At 38.9% G+C, this 27,979-nt stretch overlaps 2 protein-coding genes across 5 annotated transcripts in view; one reads left to right on the forward strand and one right to left on the reverse strand.

The window, feature by feature from the left end:
- Nucleotides 1-377: 377 nt before the first annotated feature.
- Nucleotides 378-11,005, reverse strand: ZDHHC6 (zDHHC palmitoyltransferase 6). Its single transcript, XM_014872500.2, has 10 exons — nt 10,613-11,005; nt 8,802-8,893; nt 7,074-7,233; nt 5,862-6,023; nt 5,225-5,278; nt 3,628-3,795; nt 3,299-3,340; nt 2,817-2,962; nt 2,677-2,720; nt 378-940 (listed from the first exon to the last, which is right to left on the reverse strand). The coding sequence occupies exons 1-10, from the start codon at nt 10,859-10,861 to the stop codon at nt 837-839; spliced, it is 1,221 nt and encodes a 406-aa protein (XP_014727986.1). The 5' UTR covers nt 10,862-11,005; the 3' UTR covers nt 378-836.
- Nucleotides 11,006-11,081: 76 nt separating this feature from the next.
- Nucleotides 11,082-27,979, forward strand: part of VTI1A (vesicle transport through interaction with t-SNAREs 1A) — a 258,318-nt gene continuing 241,420 nt past the window's right edge. For all 4 annotated transcript variants that reach the window (XM_088169337.1, XM_014872501.2, XM_088169338.1 and 1 more), the window contains exons 1-3: nt 11,082-11,509; nt 18,061-18,119; nt 21,970-22,080. In XM_088169337.1, coding sequence (XP_088025463.1) covers nt 11,416-11,509; nt 18,061-18,119; nt 21,970-22,080 — 264 coding nt within the window. In that variant the 5' untranslated portion in view covers nt 11,082-11,415. The remainder of the gene's footprint in view (nt 11,510-18,060; nt 18,120-21,969; nt 22,081-27,979) is intronic.

The raw sequence follows: 27,979 nt of genomic DNA on the forward strand, positions 1-27,979 counted from the left end.
AAAGCTTTGGTAACTTGGTACAAGTTACTCCAATTTAAGGTCTTCCTTCTAATAATCCATACTAGATGCTAAGTGAAAATGCTTTAAGAAGGCTGTTAATCATTAGCAGCAACAGGACTCAAAAAAAGTTTTGTTCTTGGATACTTTCTTTAAAATGGATCACGATCTCTTGGGTACAGGCTCAGATTTCAGAAGGAACAGACAGTGCTGGATATAATTTTTGCCATAAAAAGCATAAAATATTCCTATTGTAACAACTGAAGCCTTTTTAACCTTGAAAAGCAACTTACAAGGTTAAATCTTTACTTCCCAGTCAGTTCACACGCCCATGCCTATAAACTAGTTCTTCTAGGTCTAAGAACAATTGAACCCACGAGTGAGTATGAATGTATCATTTATTTGAGGTGGACAATTCACATCATTAAAAGTCACAAGTAACAAATTTTATCTGGAATTTGAATCAGGTGTTTATTTTCAAGGGCAGCGTCAGAGAAATACAAAAGATAAGCAGCACGCAGAACAATCAAATGCGGCTGAGGAAAAAAACTAAAATCTTAATGCTCAGAATGCAATTTAAACAGAAAAAAAAATCCTGACTTGTGATGAAAAAGATGCATCTTGAAGGCAAATCCACTGAATGGCTTCTTCAATTATTTATTGTTTAAAAAGTATGCAAACCATGGCACAGGCATATACAATCCTTTCAGCTGTGAGGAAAAGAAGACCTCATCCTAACATACTCATTGCATAAGTCTAAAGTAATATACAGAAAATTTCAAGTAAAGGATTGTGGTCTGAAGTAAAAATTCCATTTAATATTTAAAAAAATTAGAAGGCTATTTGCTTTTCTTCTCTCCATCCGCTGATTGATACGTTTCAGAGTCATACTGGTATTTTTCCACACACTTCCTAGGGAACCAGCCTCGTTCTCTCATTCCACCTTAAGACAACAGAATTTGCATTAACTTAGAAGAAAACATGGTCCACTACCGAGGAAAAATACAGGACTGGAAGAGACATCAAGCACTTACCTAGGTTATTTTCTTCTACAAGACAGAACATCTAAGTAATTTCTAACATCATTGCCTGGGGATGCAGGGATTTTCTCCAACTAGCTAAAATGTTTTCAGATGTCTCCAAAGTTTTGCGGTGCTCTACCTTCCTTGACAAATTCATCTTCGTTCCCTATCTGAATCTTTCTGTCTATAAAACAGGTTTACAGTTCATTTTTCTACACACCAGAGGAACAGGAAGCAGGTAACAAACTTGTCTACCACAGATTTTGACACAGCTGATGACTATTTGTACACACTCAAGCTGTATCCCATTTCCTACTCCTCTCCAGATAAACTATCCCAATTCTTTTGGCTTTTCCTTATAAGTCACATTTTCTATTATTCTAACTATTCTCATTTTTTTTGTTTTCCTCTCAACCCTTTACAATTGATCTTCCTCTTTCTTGAGATGCAGTAACTTTTTTTACTTGTAGACATATTTCAGCAGAGTCTCTGTCAATGCTGAGGATGGAAGGTTTACTTCAGCATTTGGGAAGCTGTATGCTTTTTCTTTTCAGAAAGTGTTATCTTAATATTATCATTGAATCTTTTTTCCAAAGATGATTTGCTACTTAATCATTCAATTTGCCATCTTGCTCTAGTGCAACTTTTTATTTTTGCTCATTTATAGCATTTTGCCATACATTCCTAATAAAACTCACCCTATTTTTAAAGTCTAGTCTGATCCAGCCTCTCAGTGTTCAACAAGTTCTCTATCCACACCACATCTTAGCTGATTTAAAAAACCCAACATTCAGTAGAGTAGGTATTCCTGCTAATCTTCACAATAAGCAATGCAATACAAACTATTGCCATGTTCATTTGTATCTGATGTCTGAAGTTTATTGGAGTGAGCTGCCAGGGCACTTCCAGCCTGTGAAGGTTTCAGACCTCCCACGAAAAGCACAGACTGTCAGTGTAGTGACTGCTAGCAGCCTCACTTGTGCAAAAATAAAATGCACATGCAGTGAATTAACTATGGTTTGGAAGAAACAACAGAATCCAACACACCCTTTGGCAGGTAAAATTTTAGTTCAGTCCAAAGCAAGAAGTCTGAAGTGAAAAATGTAAAACTTCAATGCAGGTGGCTGTGATGCTGACCCTCTGCAGATCAGAAGGAGTCTTAATATCTTCAACACCAACAGTTAGTTTTATGAATGCATATTAAAGTCTCTAAAAATTATTCCAAATCAAAGACATAATGTCTCCTAGTTTTCAAGATACACAAAGATTAATCTCTATACTTATATAGGGTGTGTAGGAAACCTGGATGTGTTTAAGACAGACCACCATTTAAATATAAAAAAAATTATTCAGCCTTAACCTCTTTATAGTCTAAAAGTCTACCTTTTTCTTAGAATATGAAGTGTCCCCCTTCTTACTCAACTTTCAATAAACCTCTAAATGAGTGTGCTGTCAGTCAGACAAAGTCATTTAATGTTTATCAAAATGGGGAAGTCTATTCGATGTAGAGAATAAAAACTGTGGAGAGAAACCAGTGCCAGTAATGTTATCATTCTACGTTTTGAGAAGTGAACATATAATATTGGCCACATTTCTAGATAGCTATAAAATTAATTTGCAATTTTCAGCAGAAAAAGTGAAATTAACTGCTCCATACCATCAGCAGCTGAGATGAGAATCTTCTCACCATACATCCAGTGTCTGGGGAAGGAAGCAAAAGAGGTAATTAGATGCCAGAACTCAACTCAGTATTTTAACCAAACTTTTAACCAAACATAAAGGTGTGGAGCCACTAACTTTAAGCCTCTGGTGGCTAAAATCAGATCCCCTTTACTCAGTGCAATTCTAGGTTCTTCAGTGCACGGTGTTGTGAAGAATGTTTTAACACCTTTAGTCACAGGGCAGCAGACTCCACTGTAATCTTCTATGGCTCGATACCTCACCTACAGATTGGAACAGAACACAGTAACTTGTTATTTGAAGGAATTACGGCCTTACTGATAAATTTCACACTAAAAAAATCAATTCAAGCATACCACATTTAAACATAATGACAACAGCTGTCAAAGGGACTTTAAATTCTAAATTACTGCTTAACAATGGAACACAGTCCTCTTTATTATCATCATCTTTCTTCCCATGTGGAAACTAAGAAGCAAATGCAAAGGCTAAATGCCAAGATTAATTAGTCAGAGATTGCTATACATTGTTTGTGTTGATTAATTACATTTATTTATACTGCTATGCTATATCAAAGACCAAACTTCACAAATACTTACACTTCTTACTCGCTTGTCTGCTTTCTGTTTCAGTTGCTCTATCTATAAATGATTATAAATAGAAATTTAGGCAGCATTCAACACAAAATGAAGCCAAGCATTGAAATCATTCAACAAACACAGGAAATACCATTAGCAGTCTGAAGCATTCACAAAACCGTAACTTTTTAGTGCATTGAAAAAGGGAGAACATTTAAGAGAACTCCTGCACATGTATTTCAAGCTCATCTATTTTAGTTATTAAAGAAGCTGGTCTATTATTGCAAAGGAAAGCAGACAATTATGTGCAGTGGGAGAATTAACTTGAGATACCATTGAAGACCAGTTACCGTCAAACTGTACTGGTGACATCCATCTCTAACTGGCCAGTCCAGGCCATCTCCCTCAGGAATGCCAGACCATGTAAACACTTGCCTGAAGTTCTTCCATTTACTTCCCATATCATAGGGGAAGATAAAGGTCTCACCCGTTTGGTAGTACTGGATTCTGTCTTTGGCCTGGAAAATAATTAAGGAATGTGGTACATAAAAAAACCTACAAACTGCAGTCAAGCAGCAAATATTAATAACGTTGGGTCCTAAGCCCTGTATCAGTCCATGGGACCTAAATGCAAATATTTTCAGGCAAGAGCAGTGAACTCCTGCTATATCAACCCAGGCTTTAAAAACTACTTAAATCAATCATGGCATTCAGAAGAAGTCAGGTTTGGGTGTCCCCATTCCTGTCACCTCCCATTTACTCTTTAACAACACGGTCCACTGACTGCACTGATAATTCCCTCCACACTCCAATCTTACTTCAGGCTTTTTTCAGGGACCAATGCCTGACTATTTCTCAGTTACAGCTCAGAACCCTTTGATTAATGATCACAAACATGACTCAACATTGGTAGTGCCAATTCTCCTCTAAGAATGCATACACAGGCATGATCTGAATTGCCCACATTCCGTAGTCATGAGCTTTACATTCCCACAGTTCTGATGACATCTAGTGGAGCAGCCACAGAGCAGTGCTCTGTTGCAATAATGCCATTTTATTAAATATTTATGTATTACAGTCCATGCTCAGCTTTCAAAAGGGACATATGAGCAGCCTGTGTTTTACAGCAAAAATTTTAATATATTATTCCAAGTCCTATAATACAGTGATAACAGGGATTTCTTTCACTTATGTTCTATTATCCCATTATTCAAAGGTCTAACAAGACTTGGATCCAGCCATATCTTGTGCAAGTACTTATGCACAGTCAAGATTCTCATGCTAATTTAACATACAAAATAAAAGAAAGACAACACGACATTAATGAAATGGTTGTGGACTTTTACAAAAAAAACCCAGGTAAAACCAAACTAATTTCTAAATACTGAATCAGTTTTACTTCCTCTAAACTTAGCTTCTGTTGCTTGATTTTATTTCTCCTGGAAAATCTTGTGAAAACCTCTATAAAGATGAGGAAATCTAAGAGAAATTTAAAGGACAGAAGACTAGGTATTTTCTAATACTTCTTTAAAATCGAAGAAAATCTTCCCAAATCAAGGAAAATCCTCCCTTACAACCAAAAGTAAGAAATGGGAAAAACTATTAGTCAAAATATATCACTTTGAATGGGTCAGTGAGGTGGACAATTAAAGGTACAGACAGGTGTAATGACAAAGCTCAAGCTTCACATGAAAATACCCACATATTTCAAGCAGATAAAGTCTTTTCAAAGCAAGTATTATTCTGTGTTCAACAAACTCCTCCAAAACAAAAGAAAAATCTATGCATTTACATGATTTCTCATTTCTTTCACTGAATTATAGGTGTTAGGTCAGTGGTGACTTGAAATAGCCTCTTTGGTTTTTACCCAGAGGTGAAACAAGAAAAATTATAAATATGGAAAATAGATTTTATAACAGTACAAGAATACTTGTAATAAAAGCATACCTTTTCTTCAATCCAGGATTCGATTGAAGTTTTGTTTGTCAAAATTACTTTCATCTGAAATAAAAGTATTAGGTGAAATTAAGATTTTCTGCAGGAATACATCAGCTATACAAAGACAGCTTCATTTAACAAAGTGAATTTGTTTTAAAGAACAATGCAACTTTTACAGACTTAACTGAAACATTTGTTAGAAGCTAACTCTCAGCAAAGATACAGGCTCTAGAATTATACACTTGAGACAGTATGACACAGTATTGCACTTTATATTTAAAATGTGTCTTTTTGTTTCCTTCCAAAGATCTCCAACATTTTGAGAAATATATCAGACATATTTACACCTATTTGCAGGGACAGGGCAAGTATTTTGCCTTTTTCAGCGAGTTTATAAAATCCATCTAATTTTTTTCTTAGTCCATTAGATTTTCACATCCAAGTCCTCCCATGAAAAATAATGAAAAAAACTCAAAACTGTGGTAACACAAAAACTGGGATAAAGCTACATAAATCCCTGGAAAAATTATACAACAAAATAAGCTCTGAAGAACTGTTCTTATGTCAATCCTGAATTCTGTTTCTGCTCCACAAGCACGCAAAACTTACAGCTTTTAACTTCTTTGTAACAGAGCCACAGACTCACCTGGATAATAAACAGCATACCAACAGCAATAGTTGTGCCTAACGCCAGTCCTAAGGCAAATAAAGATGCAGCAAATGCAGACAGTCCAAAGGGAATAATGGGACGAGGGTCTCTTTTGGCTGCACTCATGTCAATCTTCACAGAACTCCACCCAAAAGATATCTGAAAAGAAAAAAATTCCATTCAGCTCTAGAACTTTCCAACTGCTGAAACAAAGCAAGTTAGCCACAAGAAATCTGGCTCTGAGTCCCACATCTGACAGGTTTATAGTGCAAGGAGAGTAACTAAAAAAAAAACCAAAAACAACGTTCAAAAGACTTTTATCTTCAGAAGTTTGTTGCTAGATGGAAAATGAAGCCACAATCACAATCTTGCAAGCTCCACAGGCCCAAAAATCAGCAAAGAAAACAGGACTCTGGTGTTTTAACAAAAACATATTCATCAGCATCAGACGGACAATGTTTGCATAGAACAGTCCCCATTTTCCATGGAAGTGCTGCAGGTTTTTCTCTAAAAGCATTGCAGACAGCAGTTCTTAACATTATCCCTCTGCAAACACAGCTCAGCTGCTACAAATACAACTTCATCTGTTACACTCAGCTGATGTTATCAAGCTCTTCACTGCAACCACAAAAGTTGAAATCAAAGCTTATAATCTTAACCATGGATCTGAGATAAGGGGTATACTCCAGAACAAGCTTTGCTCACTCTTGAGGTTTTCCAGTTAAAAATCCCACAGTTAATATATTTATTTTTAGTCCCAAAAAATAATGTACTTTTTTTTCCTTGAAGAAATAGGCACAATTCTAGAAAAATGGCCAGTAAAAGAAAATAAACAGGATCTAACTTGTGTGTTGGAAATAAGTAGCAGCTGTTTTCTGTGCTAGGCAAAACATAGACTGTCTCTCTCTACATAAAGTACTACTCAGAAACTGTCTTCAGTCAATGTAAAGCAAAAGAAAACTCCCTGTGATTATGAGAAGCAATAGGGAAAAAAAAGCAAAAAAAAGAATGAAAATAGAAACAACTTTCTCTGAATCCCCCTCCATTCACACACATAGAGGTACACAGCAGAACTAGGAGTGCATGTGGCAAGAATAACAAGGAATTCCACAGACTTCTTCTCAGAAAACCAAATTCTCTTGTACTTCCAGAGATAAATTATGCACCCGACTTAAAAAACATTTTAAGCATTTAGTTTTGTTTTCTTACTCTGTTGTAAAGCTGAGTGTACATTGTCATAATAAATATGAAAGAAGCGTGAATGCATCCCAGTGGAGCTAAGAGGAGAAACAGAGTGAAAGATGCATGATTCTGGTATCCACAACAGTTGTTGATCCAAGGACAGTGGTGATCCATCTTCATCACACATCTGTGAATAATAAATATTGATTAATAGAAAGGACATGTATGTTTCTCAAAAAAACTCAAAGAATGGGTGACTTTCTACTTTTCAACCTCCATTCTTTCACTTGAACCCTCCAATTTCTGACAGATCAACACAGTAGTTTCTTTTTAGTTGCTATTCAGAATTATATTTCCATGTTGTAGAATTTTAAAAAGCAAATAAAAAGTGCTTCCAGGTCCTACCCTCCCTAGTTACTTTTCTCAAACTAACTAGTTGCTAATAGACACCCTAGTACAGAGCCTGGAGACAGAGCCATAGAAGGGGACTTGTAAGAACAACGATAACAATAATTAAGCACAACTGTCAATGTCAGTTTTTAAAAATAAGAATATCAGAAAAATAAAGGAAATATCAAATTCCCTGTGAACTACTTGTGGAGTATTTAAAGAGAGATATAGAGACAGAAGTGTGATAGTGACTCTTTCCAGTGGTGAACCCTCTGAAAGCTTTCTCAATTGCTATGTATTTATTGACCTCACACCATTGAAAATCCCTTCAAGAAAAATACATTTAATAAGTGTGAACACCCTAGAGACACTCTTGTATTCAGTATAAAGCCAGATATTTTGATGTAGCTTACAGATACAAAAAACCCCCCACCTGATTAAAGATTTGTTCACATCCCAAATTACCTTGACAGGTGCAAAACTCTACGTGACCATCTAAGTGATCAGTTCTCAGTGTAAAGATTGCCACTCAAGGAAAAGAGTTGTTAATTTTAAATCTGGGGATGATGTAGCCTAATTACAGCACTGCTCTGGAGCTTCAGTTTCTGTTTCCTAAAAAAACACTGACTGCACATCTTGGGTTTATAGAAACAACAAATGAATGAATATGTTGCAATATCCTTTCACTACATTCACCTAAGAGTCCTTCAGAGGACAACCTGCCTGGACTGCAGACAGCTGAAGTGCCTTGATTTTTTCAAGCTGCACTAAATTCTAGTGACAGCTATTTATAATAAAGTGTCCTTTGTATCAGGACGAGTGTTTTGGAAGATAACAAAGTGCAAACTTCTTGACTTGACTCAAAAGGTTTATTACTTCACTTAACATGTCAACTCCCCTCAAAAACCTGCTTTGGGGAAGAATAAAAAAACAGTCCAAAATTTCCACTCAAATGAACACTTAATTCTTATTTGGAAAGATGACAGAACAGATATTTCTGCTCTCTCAGCAGATCAATGTTTGGACTCAGAATTTATAAGGAATTTCAGATTATTTTTAGGTGTTTACACAGACTCGCATCTCTGAAGCAGGACTGCATTGTTTTGTTAGTACCATCGAGAAGCTCTTAACTGATTTAAAACTATAAAGAAAATGTTAAAGGCAGTAATTTTTCTAAAGTAAAACACAGCAAAACTGTATAGATATCATACAACTAGAAAGTGGAAAGGGCCTTAGTGTTCATATGGAAGCTTTTTTGAAAAAACACAATGTGAGCGCTGGAAGCACAAATTACAGTAATGGCCCATCATCAGATTTGAAGCTGCTCTGATATGGACTTTATACAATTGTAAAGAGAAACAGTACCTGTTACACTTCCGACAGTGGTGTGAACGAGGTGCCTTGTAAGACTGACACACTTTACAGTATTGGAGATACATGCAATCCTGAGATTTTTCCTTTAAACAGAAGAATAGGAGTGTCAGATGTATACACAACTCCGTTGGCAATGTTTATCTTGGCATTTTCCTAAGCAGCTTTGATTTCTTCTGACAGGGTGTGTTTCTAGTCCAACCCTATTAATGGTAGGCGTCAGGGTGAGGAAAAGACAAAATTAAATAATCTCCTAGCTATCAACACAGCCATCTCCCACTGCTGAAAGTGCTGGCTACTAAAAGAAATAAACAGTTCTTCTGTCAGGAAGAGCAACTGTACAAGCAGGGTTTCATAGTGAAGTTCTGAGAGTAAAAGTCAGCATGAGGCCATTTTAATTAAAAAAAACCCAAAACCTGAGCACATTTTCTCTCTATTTTACACCATAAACCACTCTAAGCTTACTACTAAGATACAGCACTGGTAACCACTAATGTTCAACTCTCTCACAATCTCTTTTACACACACACACCCCAACTACAGCAAGATGAGAGACAGACACTTGCAGATGGCAAGTAGTGGCCAAAATCCTGCACTCAGGAAGTGAAGCACCCAGTTGTCCTACTAAGACAATTATCAGGATTCTCTTCTGCCTAGACTGTGTCTTGAGTAATATTCCAGGATTAGAAAGCTGACCAGCATTAAACTTTGTATCATGCCAGTGGAACACAAACTCTGGGCAGCTGCCTTGAGATACTGAACCTGTATCATTCTTGACTACAACTCTGCCAAGTGATTACTGAAGCACAGGAAATGCAAATTTCTCTCTTGCACTGTGTTAAGAAGAAGGTAAGCATATAATTTTCTGGCTTGCATAAAATAAAAATATTTTCTAAATTAATTACTTCTAATTGTTCCTGCTAGCAGCAAAATCCCCAAAACAGGGGTCTGCAGGAGCACACAGAAAACCTTGAGGTTCTCATTCCCAGCTAAGAGTGGTTGTTTCCCGCTGCTTTGCTTTGAGAAACCCCTTATAAAACAAAACGCAGCAACTGCTGCCTGCCAAGCAACCTTACCAGACCCCTGACAGCACAGAGAGGGGATGGAGAAGGGCAGCAGAACAGAAGAGAGCCTTGGAGAAGCAAGTAAGTAATTTAGGCAAGCCGGAAGCCGGCTCAGCTCTGCAAGGCTGTCAAAGCAGGAGTCACGGAAATCAACAGTGCTGTGCAGAGCCAGGGTCAAGGAACGGCCACCTGAAATATTACAACGCTGGCCACTGAGGACAACCAAAGAAGACCCCAAAAGGCCACATAAGGACTTCGACAATGCAAAGTAAAGCTCTGCGTATACATTACATTTGTTTATACATTAAGAAAGTGGCGATAGCGAATGAATGTGTAATCAGTGTGGGTGATAAAAACTCATGTTTACCCAACGCTCGGCCCACTCGGTTATTAGAGAACGGATAATTGAAGCGTCCAGCGTGCTGCTTTCTAATACCAAAACTGTGTTTAAAAGTTTCTATCTGCTGGATTTCGGTATCAGGAGCAAACTGGGTTGTACTGGAAACTCTGGAAGCTGCAAGAGCAAAGCGGGGAGAGGCAAAGGAAAGATTTTGGCACAAGATAAGGAGGAAGTAATGGCCTGAGAGCGTGCAGTGTTCTTGGGGGACAGAGGAGAAACGGTGGCATCGAAAGACACGCGATTTCTACTGTCCTGACCGCGGGGCGGCCGGCCCGGCCCCAGGGCTGCCCGCCGGTCCCCCGCGAGGCCCCGGGACGAGGCGGTCGCAAGGCAGCGCTTACCGGCGTCCACCCCAGCGGGACGTACCCGGGGCCCACAAACATGGCGCTGAAGTAGTTGTAGAGGATCATGACGGTCCAGTTGAGCAGCATCACGAAGTTGACGCTTCCCCCGGCCGTGTCCAGGGGCCAGTACCAGAGCGCGGCGTCGGCCATGGCGGTGGCGGAGCACACGGCCACCACGGCCAGCGCCACCGCCGGGCCCCAGTGGCACAGGCGCCGCGCCCGCTGCAGCGCGCCCGGCCCCACCATCGCCGCTACCGCCGCCCGACCGCTGCCTCCCCGCCGCCGCCGTGCATGGCTCCCGCCGGCTGCCGAGGGCGAGGGCGGGAAGGGAAAAGGGAAGGGAGCGGGAAGAGGAGGGGAGGGAAGGGAGTGGGAAGGGGAGGGGAGGGAAGGGGAGGAGCGGGGGCGGGAGCGGCGCTCGCGCTGCCACCGCCCACCCGCGGTCCTCTTGCAATACGGGCCCCCCGGGAAACAGCGGCCCGCCGGTAGCGCCGCAGCCGCGTTCCTCCCCTCCTGCAGGTTACGAGGCGGGGCGTGAGAGACTGAGGGGCGGGAGTGACCCGTCGCTGCCGCCTCTCCTCGCTACCTGCGGTGCGGCGCGATCCCGTGCGCCAAGGTCATCCAGGAGTTGTCGAGACGGCCGAGAGGGCCTGGGCCGTACCGGTTAAAGCACCTGAGATTCGCCGGAACGTGTGGCGAGGAGCCCGAGGAAGGGGTGGGGGACGCGTTTTGGGGTGGCAGAACACGGAAGCGCTGCGGTCCGGAGCGGCGCCCCCGGCACCGGCAGCGCCATCGCCGCGATGTCCTCCGACTTCGAGAGCTACGAGCAGGACTTCGCCGTGCTCACGGCAGAGATCACGGGCCGCATCGGGAAGGTGCCGAAGCTGGTAGGAGGTGAGCGGCTGCTCTCCGCCCCCCGCGGGCTTCGCTCCGCAGGCCCGGCCGGCTGGTGTGTAGGAGCCGCTCCAGCTCCCAGCGATGGGCGCGCAGGGCGGTGGCGGGAGGTGCCGGTGTAATTTTGGTGAAGTCTCACCCCCATGTGTTTCCGCGCTCCTTACGCAGTACAGTCACCTCCCTGCCCCGGGTCTGTCCCAGTAGCGAGTTGTCTCTTGAGATGCGTTAAGAATACTCGGACAGAATATTTGTTTGCTGGCCACCTGTAAGGATCAGCTCTTCCCTTCTGCCCGGCTCTGGGGCCACGCGAAGTTACGCCAGTGCACCTGAAGGGCTGGTGGGGAGTGTTCCCTGAACCAGCATTGCTGCTGAATCCTCTTTATGGTGATCATGCCACAACATCACAAATGGAAATCAAATCTTTCTCCTGTGGCACAGACAGATTTTGTGCATGACTTAATCTGAATCAGTATTTTTGCTGCCTACTGTTCATACATTTGATTTGGATAATTGACTGTGGTGACTCACATGCAGGAACAGATTCAAAGAAATCAGTGTTCATTTACTTTGATGTGTTTGTCAGTAGCCTGCAGCGTTCATGGTCTAATTCATACTGTATCCCTGCAGTAGAGTCAATACTGTCTGTGAGAGTAAAAAAATGAAAATTATAATCTAGTTAATCAGTCCAGCTGAATCTTTCAGCACATAGGAATCAGTGCCCCAGCACAGGGCTCCGAGTGTGAGATGGAGGGAAACTGACATTCGTGGTTTTCTCATCTGTTCCTCTTGTAGCTCAGCTTAATGCCTCTTCTGTTTCCAGCTCATTTAATACTTCTGCCTCTGCTTCTTATGCATATTACCCAAACGTTTGGGACTCTTAACCGTAGGTGTGTATAAGAAGGAAATAAATACATACTAATGGCATACTTTTCATATGACTAAAGGGAAAAGGTAGCATGCATCCAAGACTAAAGAATAACATCCTACTTTTAGAGTGGGAAATGCATCATGAAGTGATGAAGTAGTGACTCTAAACAGGATTTGAGGTAGGTGGTCAACTAAAATGTGTGATCTCAGGGGATTTTGAATAAAAAATCTTTTTTATTCTGGAAGATTATGTCCAATTCTAATCTTAAATGTTAGAAAGTCTTCTGAAAAAACAGGGTTGACTTCCATGGTTAAAGGAAACTATGCCTTTTCCTTGGCTTAACAAAGATGTTTTGCTCTTGATCTTAACAGCAAGAACACAGGGAGCTAATTCAGTCAGAAGCTGCAGCTGAGGTGGAAAAATTTGTCAGTTTTCTAATGGAAACTTACAAAATGAAGAAGAGAGAGGATCAGAGTTCCTGTGATTGAATTTTAGAACTGGTGTAATTTAATCTGCTCAGAAATTATATTTAACCTGTAAATGGGCACTGGAAGCATTTACTGAGAGGATACAGGGAATCCTTTACAAAGGCTTCTTAACTTTTGAACAGTAAGTGTAAAGATCTCTAGCAGGAACAGGGAGACATCATAAATACACTACTGGCTCATCCTCTGAAAATCAATAGTGCTAGACTGATTTATAGGAAAAGAGAGGTTTAATTCCCTGATTGTAAAGAATAGAGATTTGAGTTTCTAATTGTACAGATTTTGGAAGTCATCAGAGTCTGTTCGATGGTAGGAAGAATATTCTGCTTAATAGTAGTGGATTTCCATAATCCTCTCCTTGAATCAGTCTCCCTTATTCACTTAGGGAGATTTTTGAGCTTAAATAAAAGATGTTTAGAGAGTATTGGCTTCAACAGTGATATAACCTAGAAGCAGCAGGCTTTGAAATCATCACTCTTTTATGAGACCATTAGAAGGTTACTTTTTTAATAGAATTTGCCATCCTCTCAGAGGAGACAGAATGCATGTTCCCTGCAGGACCAGTAACGTGGTCCTGGGCTAAATGGAGTCAAGACAAAAGTTAATTTTTTTCCTCCATGTTATATCTGAGGTTGGTCATACGTGGTTCAAACTGACTTGCATTATAGCTGCTTCTTGCACTGTACGTTTATGGCTTAGTTATTGCTTCTGGGCTATTCTGTCTTTCATCAGGGAAAACACTTTCCATGACTTCAAAACAAACTGCAGTCTTAGCTAACAGAGGCATTTGACCACCTGGAAAAAAAATATCTGATTATGCTGAACAATTTATCAGAACTATTTTAAATACACATTTTTCCCTTGTTTCTTAATAGGAATATTTGCAAGATCTTTGCTTCTTCATCACCAGAAGTTCCAGTTAGTTCTTGTGGCGATGGCTGGGAGAGGCTCAAAAAGAGGATTATGAGGTGGGAGGGGAGCATGAGGTGACAGTTTTCAGCAGCAGTGATTTGAGAGAGATTGCTGATGGCCTTCTTCCTCTCCGCTGGAAGAAGCAGGATGAAAGGTGTAAGGACTTGTGCCATTCTGCATAATAAAGAGAGATCTCCTGAAGTCTAGTGACTGGTTATTTCCCTCTGCTGCCCAAGATGGACCTGCTGTAATGGAGAAATTCTGGTTAATTGGTTTTGCAACATTCCTGCATTCTGTGTTGTCAGGACATGATGCTGTCTTGTGTTCTAGAAGGATGATGGCTCAGCAGACAACCCTGTTGTCACAAATGCATAAGTAGTTCAGCAAGAACTGTAACAAAGCTCTCTGATACCACAGAAACAATAAGCAGCAGGGACAATAGAACGTCTTGTGAAGAAATGTCTTCTGTTGTTGAGGCAGACATCACCTGGAGGATTAAAGAAAGTTATAAATAGAGAAATGCCTTTTAAATAGATTTTCTGTGATGCTGCTGCAGGTCTTTGAAGAATGAAGATAATTGACTGATGTGTTTTATTCATGCTCCTTGGTGTTTCAGAGAAACATCTGTCTTGTGATTTGTCCAAAATTTCATATAAATTTTGTTTGCTTGATATGAAAGAGAGTTTTATCAGCACAAATGTTGATACTTAGCCTGTTCCCAGCACAGTAGCCTCTGGGTTGTGATGGCTTTGGGCTGGAGTGCTGCCATTCTTCTGATTCTTGGTACCTGCATTTTCTGCTCGGCAATCAAAGTGCTGCATTTCAGTTGCTAACAGGTTTGCCTGAAGAAAGCCTCACCTTTAATTTTCTGTTGTACTCCTGTACTGAAGTTTACTGTCTCAATTTCAGGTCCGGCTCATTATGTAATTCCTCTTGATCCCAGTTTCATAACTCAAAGAGAGAAATGCATGTATTCTATTTATCTCTGCTGTTGGACAGTAACTTCTGGCAGTACTGAACATGTAACCACCTGAGTGAGCACAGCAACATCTGCAAGTGAACTGAAGCCCTTTCTTACTCACTTCCTCAGCATGTACGGATGAAAAGAAGAAATTCCACGGGCAGTGGGACTATTCAGTCTTAACTCAGGTTTTTTTAACGTCCTTGTTGACTTTGAGATTAAACTAGTGCTGTATTATCTTTCCAACCTTGCAGACAGATTCCCACCTTTCTGTAACTGCTGTATTTTGGGAGACAAAGAAAGTGTCTATTGCCAGGGCAAAGCTGAAAGAACTGGGTGAAATGTAGTGAAAGCTTGTGTCTTTTAAGGAAGTGATACAACCAGAGTGTTATATTGTTGTGTAAAAACGGAGAACAGATTTGTTTGCAATCCTACGCAGAGGAAAACCCCCTTTTGTTTCCAGTCTTTATTCATAGTTTGTCGATTTCACCACTTAAATTATATGAACTATGTGGAATATTTTGTTTGGGGCATTCTGTCTAGCAATGTAGGGAAAAAAAATACATTTAGATACATTTGATGGAGCATTGTTTTTTATTTTCTCTAAAGGATATTTGAATTCTCAATCAAAACGAAAAGTTATAAAACGCCTTTTCTTCATTTCCTGTGGAAGTGTATTTAAGGAAGTGACTGAGTAGGCAGGTTGAAAACTGCTAAGTCACAGTGGACTAATACAATTAGTAATATAAGCATCTTTAATTGGACTGTAACTTGTTTGTCCTGATCTACTTGATCAGTGGCAAACTTCTCTCACCTAGAGATTGTTCTCTTACCCTTGGATCTCACTTTCAGTCTCTTGAGCAAGTCAACTTGTGAGTATAGTGTCCCCCTTCTTATGGGGATTCTGGCTGTGAAATAGGTTGTTTCCTTTGCTTAACCATTGAAGTTAAAGTAAAACTGAAAAATGCTTTGGAAACCAAGGTTACATGGTATTGTGTGCCCTAGAGAATCAGCAGTTGCAACAAGTTTAGCTGCTCTCCTGGAAATCTGTGAAGATCCTGCTCCAGAGCTGCAGTGCTGGGATGTTGCCATGTGCTTGCTCACATATCTGTATTTGAAGAAAAAACAAAGGCAGTTGTCCTGGGCACCATCTGGGGGATTATGTACCTGGGGCCACCGTTAAAATCTGGAGTTGGGTTAAAATTAATTAACTCAAGCATTGGAGATCATTTGAATACCCTCTTCTCCTAATTTTATGAGAGCAGTTTTAGCCAGACCTTCTGTACTAATGAGTTTTCCCTACAAAAGTCTGTGGCTAAATTTGTTTGTGGGTCAGTAAGACTTCACTGGCCAGTGGAGTGCTGAGTAGTTCTTGTAATCACAAGTACAAGTAGAATTTGCTCAGTATGAAATACCTTCCAATATCACTAAATTTCAAGTTACTAAATGTGTATGAAAATTGTGATCCAGTACAACTCAGGGAAGTACCAAAAATGCTATAGTAATTTATTTTCTGCTACTATATTTTAAATTTTTATTTCAGCTTCAATAAAATGGTATAATGTATGTCATACCTTCCATTGTTTTTATTTTCTTCCATTGTCATCTTGCTAATTTCCAAATGAAGGAAAGAACAGACATGTTTTGGGATATGAGACTAGAAATGTATGGGGAGGGGAGGAAGGGGCAGATTTGTTTTTTTTGTGTTAAGAAGATAAAATTCTGAATTTTCTGGCCTAGGTGCCATCATGAGAACCTGGTGGCGAATTAAAGAAAGACATTGCTTGCAGAAAACTAAAAGTACTATGCAGAAAACTAAAAGTGCTACACAGAAAATATTTCCTGCATCTTCTGCTGGGGTAGAATTCACTAGATGTGGCAGCGTGAATTCCAGATTTGCAGGAAAGGTGGTCCCAAGCTCCAGTGTATGTAACTGAGGAAGGACAGATTGTGATGGTCCTGTGTCCTTGAATGAGTGTAGAGTATTTTAGGTGAATGAGAAGATAGGTGGATAGGCATTTCAGCCTGTGAGAAGCTGATTTATGTTCCTTTATTAAAGGGTCCTCTCATGAAATTCAGTGCCTTGTGGAATGCAGAGGATTGAATAATCATCAGATAGTCCCTTTTGGTCTTTGGTGTGTCAGTTCCAGGATACAAAGAGATCATTTGGAAGAGAAGCAAGGGGATTCAGACTTAAAAACAAAGCTCTGAAGTTTAGAGATACATCATCAAGTCTTGTACCAACGTGGACTTATCCATCATGACCTCTGGGGAGCTGTGACTGGAGACACTTTGGTGACATTCACTTTTTATCTGCTTCATTAGGCAAACCACAAGTACAGATGTCTCATGATACTCCTGGTTTCAAACAAACCATTTGTATGTTCAGAGTTTTGTTGTTGATTTCATTGACACAATGGGTGGGTTTAGAGTCTGAAGGCTGGAAGATGCAATGGTAGGATTGAAACCCTTGAATACCCACAGTAATGAAGCAATGTGAGGATATTTTATTAACCAGTGTCTGATTATTTCTCTGTTCCCTTTCATGCTATAACAAACCAAGTTGTGAAGCAATTGGAATGTGTGTGATGATGTTAAACTGAGTCTCAGTTCTCAGCTCAGAGTTTGGATTCTTTTCCTGCAAATGGATGGTTGGGGACAGGCCAAAAGTCTCTGTAGCTGGGATAGAGCCTTGCTGGGGAACCTGGCAGATGGTGATTGCTATGTATAGCTTAAAACTTATTTGAATTTTTAAAATTTTTCATATTTTATTAATAATTTCCATTTTTACTGCTACTAGAAAACAGTGGTTTTACTGTAGTACCTGTGGCATTTCCTTTTATATCTGTTGAAACAAAATAAACTATTCTAGACCCATCATAGGAGTAGGGGAATAGAAACATCATTTTTCTTCAGTACCAGAATTAATTTTAATTGGGATGCTTACTTTTGTGCATCTCATATTTTGCAAATTAATATGTTAAGCCTTTGTTCTTATATGATTTTTTTCCATTTAGTGTATGTATGTGCCTTCTCATGCATTTGTACACACCAGCAAGTGCCTGCTGAGGCATAATTCCTACAGCTGAAGCAACTGTAAGTGCTTTCCTAACTAGCAAATGCTGCATAACAAGGCAGAAGACCTCAAGGATTCTCCAGTCTCTTTTTTTTTTTAAATTACTAATATATGGATCACCATGTGTGAGGATGTCACACAGAATAAATCTTGAGTGTTTTAGCTGATACATGCAGTCTTTTGAAATGGTATGTTTTTCTTTCATAGTAAGAGCACAATTATATTGGTATTTTCACAATTCTGTTTCAGATGAGAAGAAGCAGATGGTTGCAAATGTTGAGAAACAGCTTGAAGAAGCGAGGGAACTGGTATGTTCTGGCTTTTCATATGTTAACTGCAAATTTCTAACAAAAATAATAGGATCATTGATAGTAACACTTAACACTCATGCCCTAAAAATACAGTGATATATTAGAAAATGAAACAATAGTCTTGAAATAGTTCTTATTTGAGGATATGAAATAGGAGAAGAGTGTATCTTTTTTGAATCCTGTGTTAAGTGATTCAAGGTTTGCACTATTGCTGTAACTCAGTAAAAAGTTACAACTTAGAGTTGTGGATTAGGTCTTTTACTTTGGGAATGTAATTAAATATTTACACACCATGACTTTGTTTTTGACTTGTAAGACTCAAACACCTACTTCATTCATATCTCAGAATGTCTTGTAGAGCAATAGATCTTTTTTTCTATTTTAGCAAGTGAGACATAAAGGTGAGGATAAGGGCGCCGTGGCAGTGTGGGTCACTGATTCAAGGAGAGTGTAGGTGTTAATCAAGCATCAGTTTGTGGTTCACACTGACAAAAAAAAACCCAGTATGTAACAACATGTGCTAAGCAACTGTGACTCTTCTTTTATTTATTTTGTTGCCAGTACAGCCTGTTGTGTCTTCCATCTGGGAGGAGGATAAGAGTAAAGTTTTGTAGATGTGGAGTAACTGAGCAAAGGTGTTGGTGACAGCTGAGATTGTCTTTTCCCACATGGCCAATAGTTCCTTACCAGAAGTTGCTTTTGTTTATTGCTTGCAAATGGGTTTGGTTTATCTGATGTCAGAAATGTAATCTGAATGTTAGGATAGGGAAAGAAATTGGCTTTTCTACCCTAGAATTTCTTATAATGGAAGGAACTTGAATCAATTATTTGGCTACTAAGCAAATTGATTTTTTGGAGTAGGAAGAAAAAAGTCTCTCTGCTGTTTGTAGGCATACATGGTGCTTTTGGTTTAGAAATAGAATTAGTCTTTTAGACCAGAGCATTGGAATAGCATTCAGAAAAGCTGGATCTTGGGATGAGTTCCTACAGTTTTGCCTTGTGAGGATGACAAGGCACCTAACCTTCCTGATTTGGTATTCCCAGTGAGAAACATGGTAAAATTACTGTCTCATCTCGTGAGCATGTTCTGAAGATACATTAAGGCCTTTTGGGCACTTTCATATTCAAACAGTTGCAAAAAGTAGAAATCTAGAAATGTTTTTCAGCTCATTTTCACTACAAGTTGACTTGGCAAAAGACAGAGCAGTACAGAGAAGCTCCAGTGTTGGTGGTCATTCACATTTGTAGTAGATTGGAAGGAGCAAAAATTGAATTAATGGCTTCTTACTTCTCTCCTTATGTCAGAAAAAAATCATCTAAGTTTCTATTTATTACAAGATTAAAAAATAAATCCAGTATCTGTATTTTTATCCTAACAATAATCATGATTTAATGTACTGGCTTTTCTTTCACACTTTTTTTTTAGATCTTTAGATTCAGTTATTGGCTTTGAGCAATTACCCAACATGTTTGTGATTAATGTCAAGGCTTGGGTTTAGAAATCAATTTGAACAAATCTGCTAATAACAGAACTGATTAAAAAGATCCTCTTTTAAACTAGAGGCTAGAGTAGAAAATCAAAATAAACCTAATTCCTTGCTGCTGATAGTTTCATGCATTGGTTTGCTTCATTGTCTTGCGTAGTCAAAGGTGGGGTTAGCTGATTTTATTTCCTACTTGGCTAGGAAATAACACTCTCATGTATTATAAATGTTATTATAGAGATAATTTATTTGTATTCACTAAGCAGTGATGGTTTTAAAACACTGTCTGCTTTGTTTGGGTAAAATCACTGGTGTAATTGATTGGATGTGTGTGCAGAACTGACATGAAAACTTTCAGACTCCCAGGCTGCCTTTTCAAGCCAGAACTGAGTAAGAAATCTCTGGAGAGAAATCCTGTTCTGCATCTGATGTGGAGTATCTGATTGATGATCTTTGATGAAGGACACATCACAAAATTGTTATGTTGCAAATGCTGGGTTATTCTTGTCTTGTGTTTTTTAGTTTAGATCTCTGTTTTAGTTCCAGTAAAATAGTGACATTTAAAAGTTGCTTAAAATGCTAGCAGCTGATTCCAGAGTCCAGAGCAGATTCCTATGGAGAAGTTCCTGTAGGAGGGTGAGACTTATTTTGAGTGGACAACATCAGCCACACTATTTTGTTTTATTTTTGAATGGAAAAATGGAGGGCTGCTCTGTTTTTGCTTGTTTATGAAAAAACATTATTCTATGACCAATAATGTGAGTTCTGAAAATGGACATACATGAAATTAGGTTGCATTTAGGTTCACACTTGCTAGGACCACTGTCTTCTGCATGGCTTCCCATGGAAGTTTCTCAGCCCAGCCACAAAATGCACCCATTTAATCTCATGATGAGAAAACACTGGTAAATATTGGACAGCCTCAATGTGCTTCATCATTCCTTGGACCTTAAACTCTCTAATATTAACTCTTTGGAATGAAAATTTTAGATTTCATGGACCACGGTCTGATTGTTGGTGCAAATTCTGGATTTACTGGTAGATGTTTTTATATAATGGACAAGAATTGAGACTTCATTAAAATTTCCCAACCTTGCACATATATTTATATATATCTATGAGAGAAATGTTTATAGAACATTTGAGATCAAATATATTAAGATGAAATTGATAAGAAATAAGCTATTAATTCCAGCTATTGGTTTAATTTATAATACCCCTTTGGAAAGTTAAGCCTGAGCTAAAGACCTGGGTAGAATTAGAAATTGCTTTGTGGGTTTCAATTCATTAGCGACTATTTAATTAAAGTCTGCTTTATAGTTTATTATTGAATATAATTTTGTATAATCAGAATAGATCAGGCAAAATGACTTTTGAGTATCTGGCAATTCCATTGATTAAATGCAGATGCTTTTCTTATGATATGAAGATGAAATTTCAAAGTGTAAGCAAGTGATTACTTAGGAATAAATTCTAGCAGTCCCTTGTGAAGACCTGCAACCAGTAGCCTGGACCCTAATTGAAAAGCATTTCTGCTCCTATGCCATATTGCTCAACCCAGATCAGTAGGAGGTGAGTAAATATTGTTTCAGGTGCCTACAGCAAGCAAGGAGAGGTATTCTTTTATCTTTTTCAAGTGAATTGAAAAGATTTTAAAAGGCAGGCATGGGATTCTTCTGCTGTTTAGAATAGAATTCCTGAACAGACAGCACCATTTAGAGCAGGCTCCAAGGCCCAGTGGGCAGGTCATTAGCAGCCCTCATTTACAGCTTTTGATTTGCTGTACCCCTGTGCCATAATGTAATATTTCAGGCTCCTTGGAATTCCACATGGCAAGAATAAATAAAAAAAGCTTTTGAAAGATAGAATATGTCTCTAATTTTTTAATCCATTTGATCTATACAAGTTCTTGAATAGCATTGTCACTGAACCCTGAAATTCTAAGATAAAAGATATTTAATATACTTGCATATAGATTTGGGACATAGATTTAGGTAGTCAGATTTGAAACATACAGACTGGTGGTAAATAAAACTTAAAATATATATATATGTAAAATACTTTTTTCAGCCAATGGTTTCCAAAACTGCACAGCTAGGTGGAGGTAGACTTTTTTTTGAACTATGCTTATTTGCTTATATCTAGAAATGTTTGGCTCAAATAATTCCCTCTGAGTGTTAGTAATACTAATGTCACTTATTTCTTGACTTAAGACTGTGCAAAGAAGTTGATAAATTGTTTATGTATTGCAGAATAAGCACCGTTTTTCCTTATAAAGAAAGAATATTTGAACTTAGGTAAATTTATTCTTGCTTTAATTAACCTTTTGATTTATATACCTCCTCTTTGTTTTTACTTATCAGCTTGAGCAGATGGAACTTGAAGTTCGAGAGATCCCGCCTCAAAGCCGAGGGATGTACAGCAGTCGAATGAGAAGCTACAAACAAGAAATGGGAAAACTTGAAGCTGATTTCGTGAGTTTTTAACCTATTACATAAAGAAGACATCTCTGAGAATTTTTAAAATAAAGCAATGCAGTTATTCAGGCGAATGAGAGGGTATTTTTGACTAGTGTGAGATGAGTTCTACATGTATCTTGCTATGTATGTGGACAGATGAAAATCAAACTGGGGAAGAGAAGCTTTTCTTTCAGCAGCAGTCCCATACCAATATTCCAGTTGCCAGTCTCCTGTCCCTTTACCCTGAAAATATGTTGTTTCTCTGTCATTAAACATTATGAGTGTTCATGATGTATGCAGAATAGTCAGCTTTTAATTCTATTTCTTGAGAAATGACAGCTTGTACTAATGTGGGCAGTAACATGAAAAGCAGTATAATCTCCAATCCGTGGAATTTTTGAATGTAGTTTGTCTCATGTGCACTTTATTTGTTAGTCACTGTGTTTTCTTTTCCATTGCACTTAGATTCTTCTTGGCTTTTGTACAAATTGGTTTGAAATACCACATTTTTTTGAGTAATGGATGCAGACTAACAAGATTCCCTTGTCTAGGAGCTTCTGCTACAGTTATCAGTCCTTTTTTTGTGACTGGGATTTGCACTGAATAGATTTACATAGAGACAAAACTGTTTCTTGTAAAATCCTGAAAAAGTTCAAAGGGATTGCAAAGTGTAGGAAAATACTATGTTAATTGGCAGCAGCTCAGTTCCTCCAGGGTAGGAAGAAAGAAATAACTAGTGGCAGTATTTCCCATTCACTAGGGAACTGTGAATTTCCTCAGGTTGCTGGCAGCAGTTTAATCCTTCAGGGGAGGGGAGTCAATGTTTATACCTGCAGCCAAAAAATCCAGCTGACTGTCACTCCTCTCTGCTTCTGCCAAGTTGAGCAGTTGCACAAAAATGTATGAGAAGATGGTTGCAGTTTGTAAAGTTTGAGGAATGTTATAATAAAAAGACTTGCATCAAAATTTTGAGGCAGTCTTATCTCTTCCCCTGTAGGAATTGCATGTGGCCAAACAGTGACTTCCCAGAGAGAGCAATTTCTGGACCAATTGTGAATGCTGTTTATCTTCTCAGATGTGGGAGAATTTGCTGTCAGCATGTATTTGTTCCTGACCTATTTCTGTATGTAGGTAGATGGTGGAATTCATACTTTCATATTCCCAGGCAAGTGAAAATGAGAGTTCAGAACAGAGCACTGTATGGAAGAGGAGAAATGAGTGCAAGGAAATGCATCATAGCACAGAGAGTTACATGATCACAAGAGCATAAGTTTGTGCTCAGAGTGAAGAAGCAAAAACATGAGAAAGAAGAAGGAACAGATTGTAATAATGGGTAGAAACAATAGCTCCAAACCCAAGGATCTTCAGCAGAAGATCAAGGAAAGAAAATGATGTGGAGGATGGAGCAAAGTGCTGGAAGAAAACAACTGTGCTTGAAAAAAAATCTCACTTATATAGCAATATAGCAAATAGTAGTGTTACAACTAAATGCTTTACATAGTTCCAGTTTCTCAGTAGTAATATTTTTCTAATTTTGTACATAAGGATTTAAGACTTTTTTTGGATTATTAGCCAGGCAAATACCAACTTGTTGGAAGCTACAGAACAAAAATAATTGCAAAAATTACATACTTAAGTGCACAGTCTTTTTCATTAAGTTCTGTATTTCAAATGTAAAGTGAATGCAGAACTGGCACTAGTAGTTTTATATTCATTGATAACATGAGAATTGATCTTGTGATTATTTGAATGCCTTATAGCATCTAAAAATTTGCCCTCACCTTAACAGTTATTGAAAACAGCAGCATAGCAACGTGTTTAAAGCTAGGAGAAGGAAACATGAGGTCTGTGGACTGTTCACTTGTCCATTTTTTATTGGCAGGATTGAAAACATTAAAGTTTATCTTTGACATTTAATATGTAACTGGTGAGTTTATTTTATCTTGAACAGTGCGTGTAATAATGACAAAATGCCATCACTGTAATATTATTTATTAGGTGCTGTGGCATCTCTGAATATGTAGGGTTTTTTTTCCCATGCACTTTTTTATCTTAAGTATATTCTGAAAAATACAGATTTAAGCTCTGTTAAGCTGTACTTAGAAAAGTTACTCCAAACATGGCTTTTCATCTCTAACTTTGGAATCAAATAGGAATACGTTGCAAACAGGAGATTTATTTCCTCTCATTGCTATTCCTTGTTGGTTTGATACCTGCAGTTAAGTGTCAGTGCTCTGCAGTCCAGGGCTGTGTGAAGGCAAAGACATCTGCCCCATGCACTGTAATGCACGTGCACAGTTGGTAACATACTAATTGCAGTAAATGATATCCAAGGAGAAAAAAACACCTTGCCCTCTCTTGAAGGGGAGCAGTGATAATGAAAAAAAGAATAGCACAATTTTGTGTTTAAAAGTACTCCAGAAGCATAGCACTGAGTACTGATGGGGAAAATGAACAGAGCGAGCACTGCTCCTCAGCTTTAGTCAGGAGTGGCTTCTGTTGCTCACCTCAGTGCTCTGCAGTCTTCCCTGGGGAGAAATATCAGAACAGGGCAAGCATGAAGTGCTGCTTCTCTGCAGAAAAGCTGCACACATCTCAAAACCCAACTTCCAGGCTTGTGATAAACGTACCGAAACAGAATGAACCTTTGATAAGCCTCGTGCTGTCTTTTTTCACTTGCAGATGCACATCTTGGGTTGATGATCTCATTTTCAGTAGCACATCCTATTTCTGTGGGGGGTTGGTCCCCTTTAGGTCCGGGAAGGTGTGTTGGGACCAGCTGGGCTGCAGGGCTCAGGAACGCGCTGCTGGCTCTACCTTGTGGCCCCAGGCGGAGTTGCACATCACATTCTTGTGCTTTTCTCCCCGTCTTGGGACCCCCTGCAAAAGAGTTCCTGAAGCTTGAAACAATCTTCCTATCAGGAGGTCTTTCTCCTGTATTTACCTATGCACCGTTATGCGGTTTAAGCTTGTAAATATTTTTTTCGTGGCTATTTCAGATGTAGAATGTACATGGTGCCTGCTTGAAGTAAGTTCTGACAGCAGAAAAAGTATTTTAAATATATGGACTACAGGTGTTGTTTATTCATACAAATAAAGCGTTTTATGTTAATTGTTACCTAAAAGTAGCCAGTTATCTCTAAATGGTGGGGATATGCAGTGGTAAAAGGCTTCCAGATTTTCTAAACATTACTTTGAGCTAAATCTATCCCAGTCCATTTGAAAATGTGACCTATAAACCTAGCAAATATGTGGTTATTTCCTAGCATTTGTATCCATCCCCAGGGTTCCATGTACTGGCTCAATGTCAGGGTGCCATAAAATAGAAAAAAACAAAAGCAGGCATTTATTTTCCTAAAAAGCTTACTGCTGACATATGAGGCATTCAAATAGATGAGGAAATATTACAAATATTGTAAGACCACATTATACAGTAATATTCATGTTACAAAAGTGAATATTGCACAATCAGTGTTGAAAATGAGATGACTGTATTGAGAAAGAAGAAATAGCCATCAAATAAAGGAACTGTTCCTATGCAGTCGACAGCACAGATGTAAATCTTGCAGGTAGCATTTGTTTCAGTTCAGGAGACAGAGCTCATTCCCTTTAAATCCTCAGAACTGGTACTGATTTTGGTAATTCTGATTTTCAGAATAACCTTTAAAAGAAAAAAAACGGGGGATGGGGCAAATTTGCAGATATGTAGATTTATTGTACAAAACTTGAGTAAACGTTTGAACATTTTTGGCATTTAACAGTAGCTTCAGTCAATAATGAGGTAAATATTTACAATTTATACCTTCTGCAGGTTCTGTTTAAATCATTGTTAAAATTTCAGCTGCTGTTAAGCTTTAAAAACATTTAGGGAGATAACCAATGGAATTTCATTGGCTAAAGTTAGCTCTCCTGTTATGACTATGGTATGAAATACCACCTGAGCCCAGAAGCTCACCTGAACAGCTCATACAACTGTGTCTGTGTGTTCTGGCTGTTTTTTGCAAGTACCACTACCCCTCTTTTCAGGTTCAGTCACCTACCCAGACAAATAATAATGTGGCTGTAAGCATAATGAACACCATTTGTCAAATGACAGATTGCTGGCTGCATCTTCATGGCCAGTCTTCCCTAGGTATCCAGTTTGAACTAAAACTTAAGAGACGCACCTGTTGCTGCTGGGTTATCTTGATTTATAAAGTAAATACTGCAGTAATGTTTTGTGCTTACAAAATCGTGATCCAAGTGTGGGACTACTGTGTGTATATCTTAATTGGTGTATCCCAACAGTGTTCTTAAAAACAGGGACTCCATCATGCCAAAACATCATGTGTGCACAAGAACCTTGCCTGGGCAGGTACAGGTGCCCTTAGTGAAACCTGATCTGTTGACACATTTAAAACTTCTGAAATCAGATTAGTTTTCACTATGTGAATAGTACAGCTCTTTTGAATGGGCTGTGGAGGATTTGTTTTAGTGCACACAAGATTGAACTAAGTTTCAGAAGAAAGAATTTGAATTATCTGGCCATGTACTTTGACAATCTATTTTTGAAAAAGCATATTGTGAACAAAAGTTCCTTCATTGCCATTTTTATAGATATTGTCACCTTCTTGAGATAAATAATCACTCCTCTACATTCTACTCAAACTGCTCCTTACAGAGGTATTGTTGGTTTTCCTCTGTTACTTTTTTAATAACTTCAGATCTGATATTTGTCTGCCTGACTGTGGCTGAGCATTAGGCTGGCTTCTTTTCTATAGGGGCTCACTCCACATTGTCTTCAGCTTGTTTTCACTTGTGTCCCTGCCCTGGTGGGTCTGTGGTGGAAAAATGTGGAGACATTTGACCTTTTGCAATTACTTGATTTATAGTACTGCTATTTTAAATGGGGAAAAATACAGGATTTTTTTTTGTAACATTCAAGGCCTAAACTGATGAAATATTCGGAAGTGGTATAACTTAGAATCCCTGTAGAAAGTTTGCCCTAAGTTGTTTATATCTTAAATTTCTATTTTTTGTGTATGTGTAAGTTTGAAGATGGAAAAAAAAATTATTTAGTAATGTAATTTACTGGTGATGAGATGCTTTTCTGCGGAGGAAAGTGTGAAAAATAGGAGTTAGCATGCTTAATTTGTAATTTACCTAAAGGGTTATGATCATCTTAGCTGAGATTCCTGAGAGGCCAGTGAAACACACCTTACCTCCTGGGCTTTGTAATTCTGTAGGTATTGCTTAGAAAGAATCACCCTGTGTTTGACCAATAAGTGTGTTATGCATCTTACAACTCAATGTGTGAAGAGATAAATTTGCTGCTTGGTGAGGGCAACCAAGCAGCAAATTTTTTGTCATCAGTAAAGCTAATGCCTTAACTAGATTCTTCTCTCAACCAACTCCCCCTTGCCCCTCACAGGAAATTCTGTGTCTGTCTCATCTGTTAACATGTAGGGCTAAGACTGGGGACTTTTGTGGTGTCTCTTTGTTGGACCTTCAGCAAGTTGTGGTGGAGGTGAGGCACATGTTTTTAAGAAAGACACGTTTGTGTAGCTTAGACTTGGCTGACTGATTACAAATAAAGGTGTTTTCAGGAAATGATGTGGTGAGTCTGATAACTCCTGTGTGTGGCTGGGGGCTGTGAATGGAAGGTGTATGACTCACACAGGGCACTGTAAGCATTCCTTTCCTTTCTCCCTTTACACACAAAATGTTTCTATACTAAATTAAGCTGAAAAGTGGTCTGTGGCAGAATGAAGTCTTTCTGTAAAATGTAGACATGTAGTAGAAATTCAGCATGATATCAGATCTGCCTTTTTCACTTTGCAATCTTTCTCACCTGATAGTTTGTAGAGATATTCAGATTTCAGCCCTCATCAGCCTTTCCCAAGTACAGAACTGCGATTTCTGTTTACCATGGAGT

Source organism: Sturnus vulgaris, chromosome 8, assembly GCF_052056855.1.
Source record: "Sturnus vulgaris isolate bStuVul1 chromosome 8, bStuVul1.hap1, whole genome shotgun sequence".
NCBI classification, from domain to species: Eukaryota; Metazoa; Chordata; class Aves; order Passeriformes; family Sturnidae; genus Sturnus; species Sturnus vulgaris.

What these genes read in the sequence shown, in the direction of transcription:
- ZDHHC6 (XM_014872500.2), bottom strand. Translation starts at nt 10,861, where the DNA reads ATGGTGGGGCCGGGCGCGCTGCAGCGGGCGCGGCGCCTGTGCCACTGG. An exon ending in CACTGTCGGAAGTGTAACAG is followed by an intron (nt 7,234 to 8,801) that starts GTACTGTTTCTC and finishes TATTATTCACAG; the next exon opens with ATGTGTGATGAAGATGGATC. An exon ending in CAGACAAGCGAGTAAGAAGT is followed by an intron (nt 2,963 to 3,298) that starts GTAAGTATTTGT and finishes TCCAATCTGTAG; the next exon opens with GTGAGGTATCGAGCCATAGA.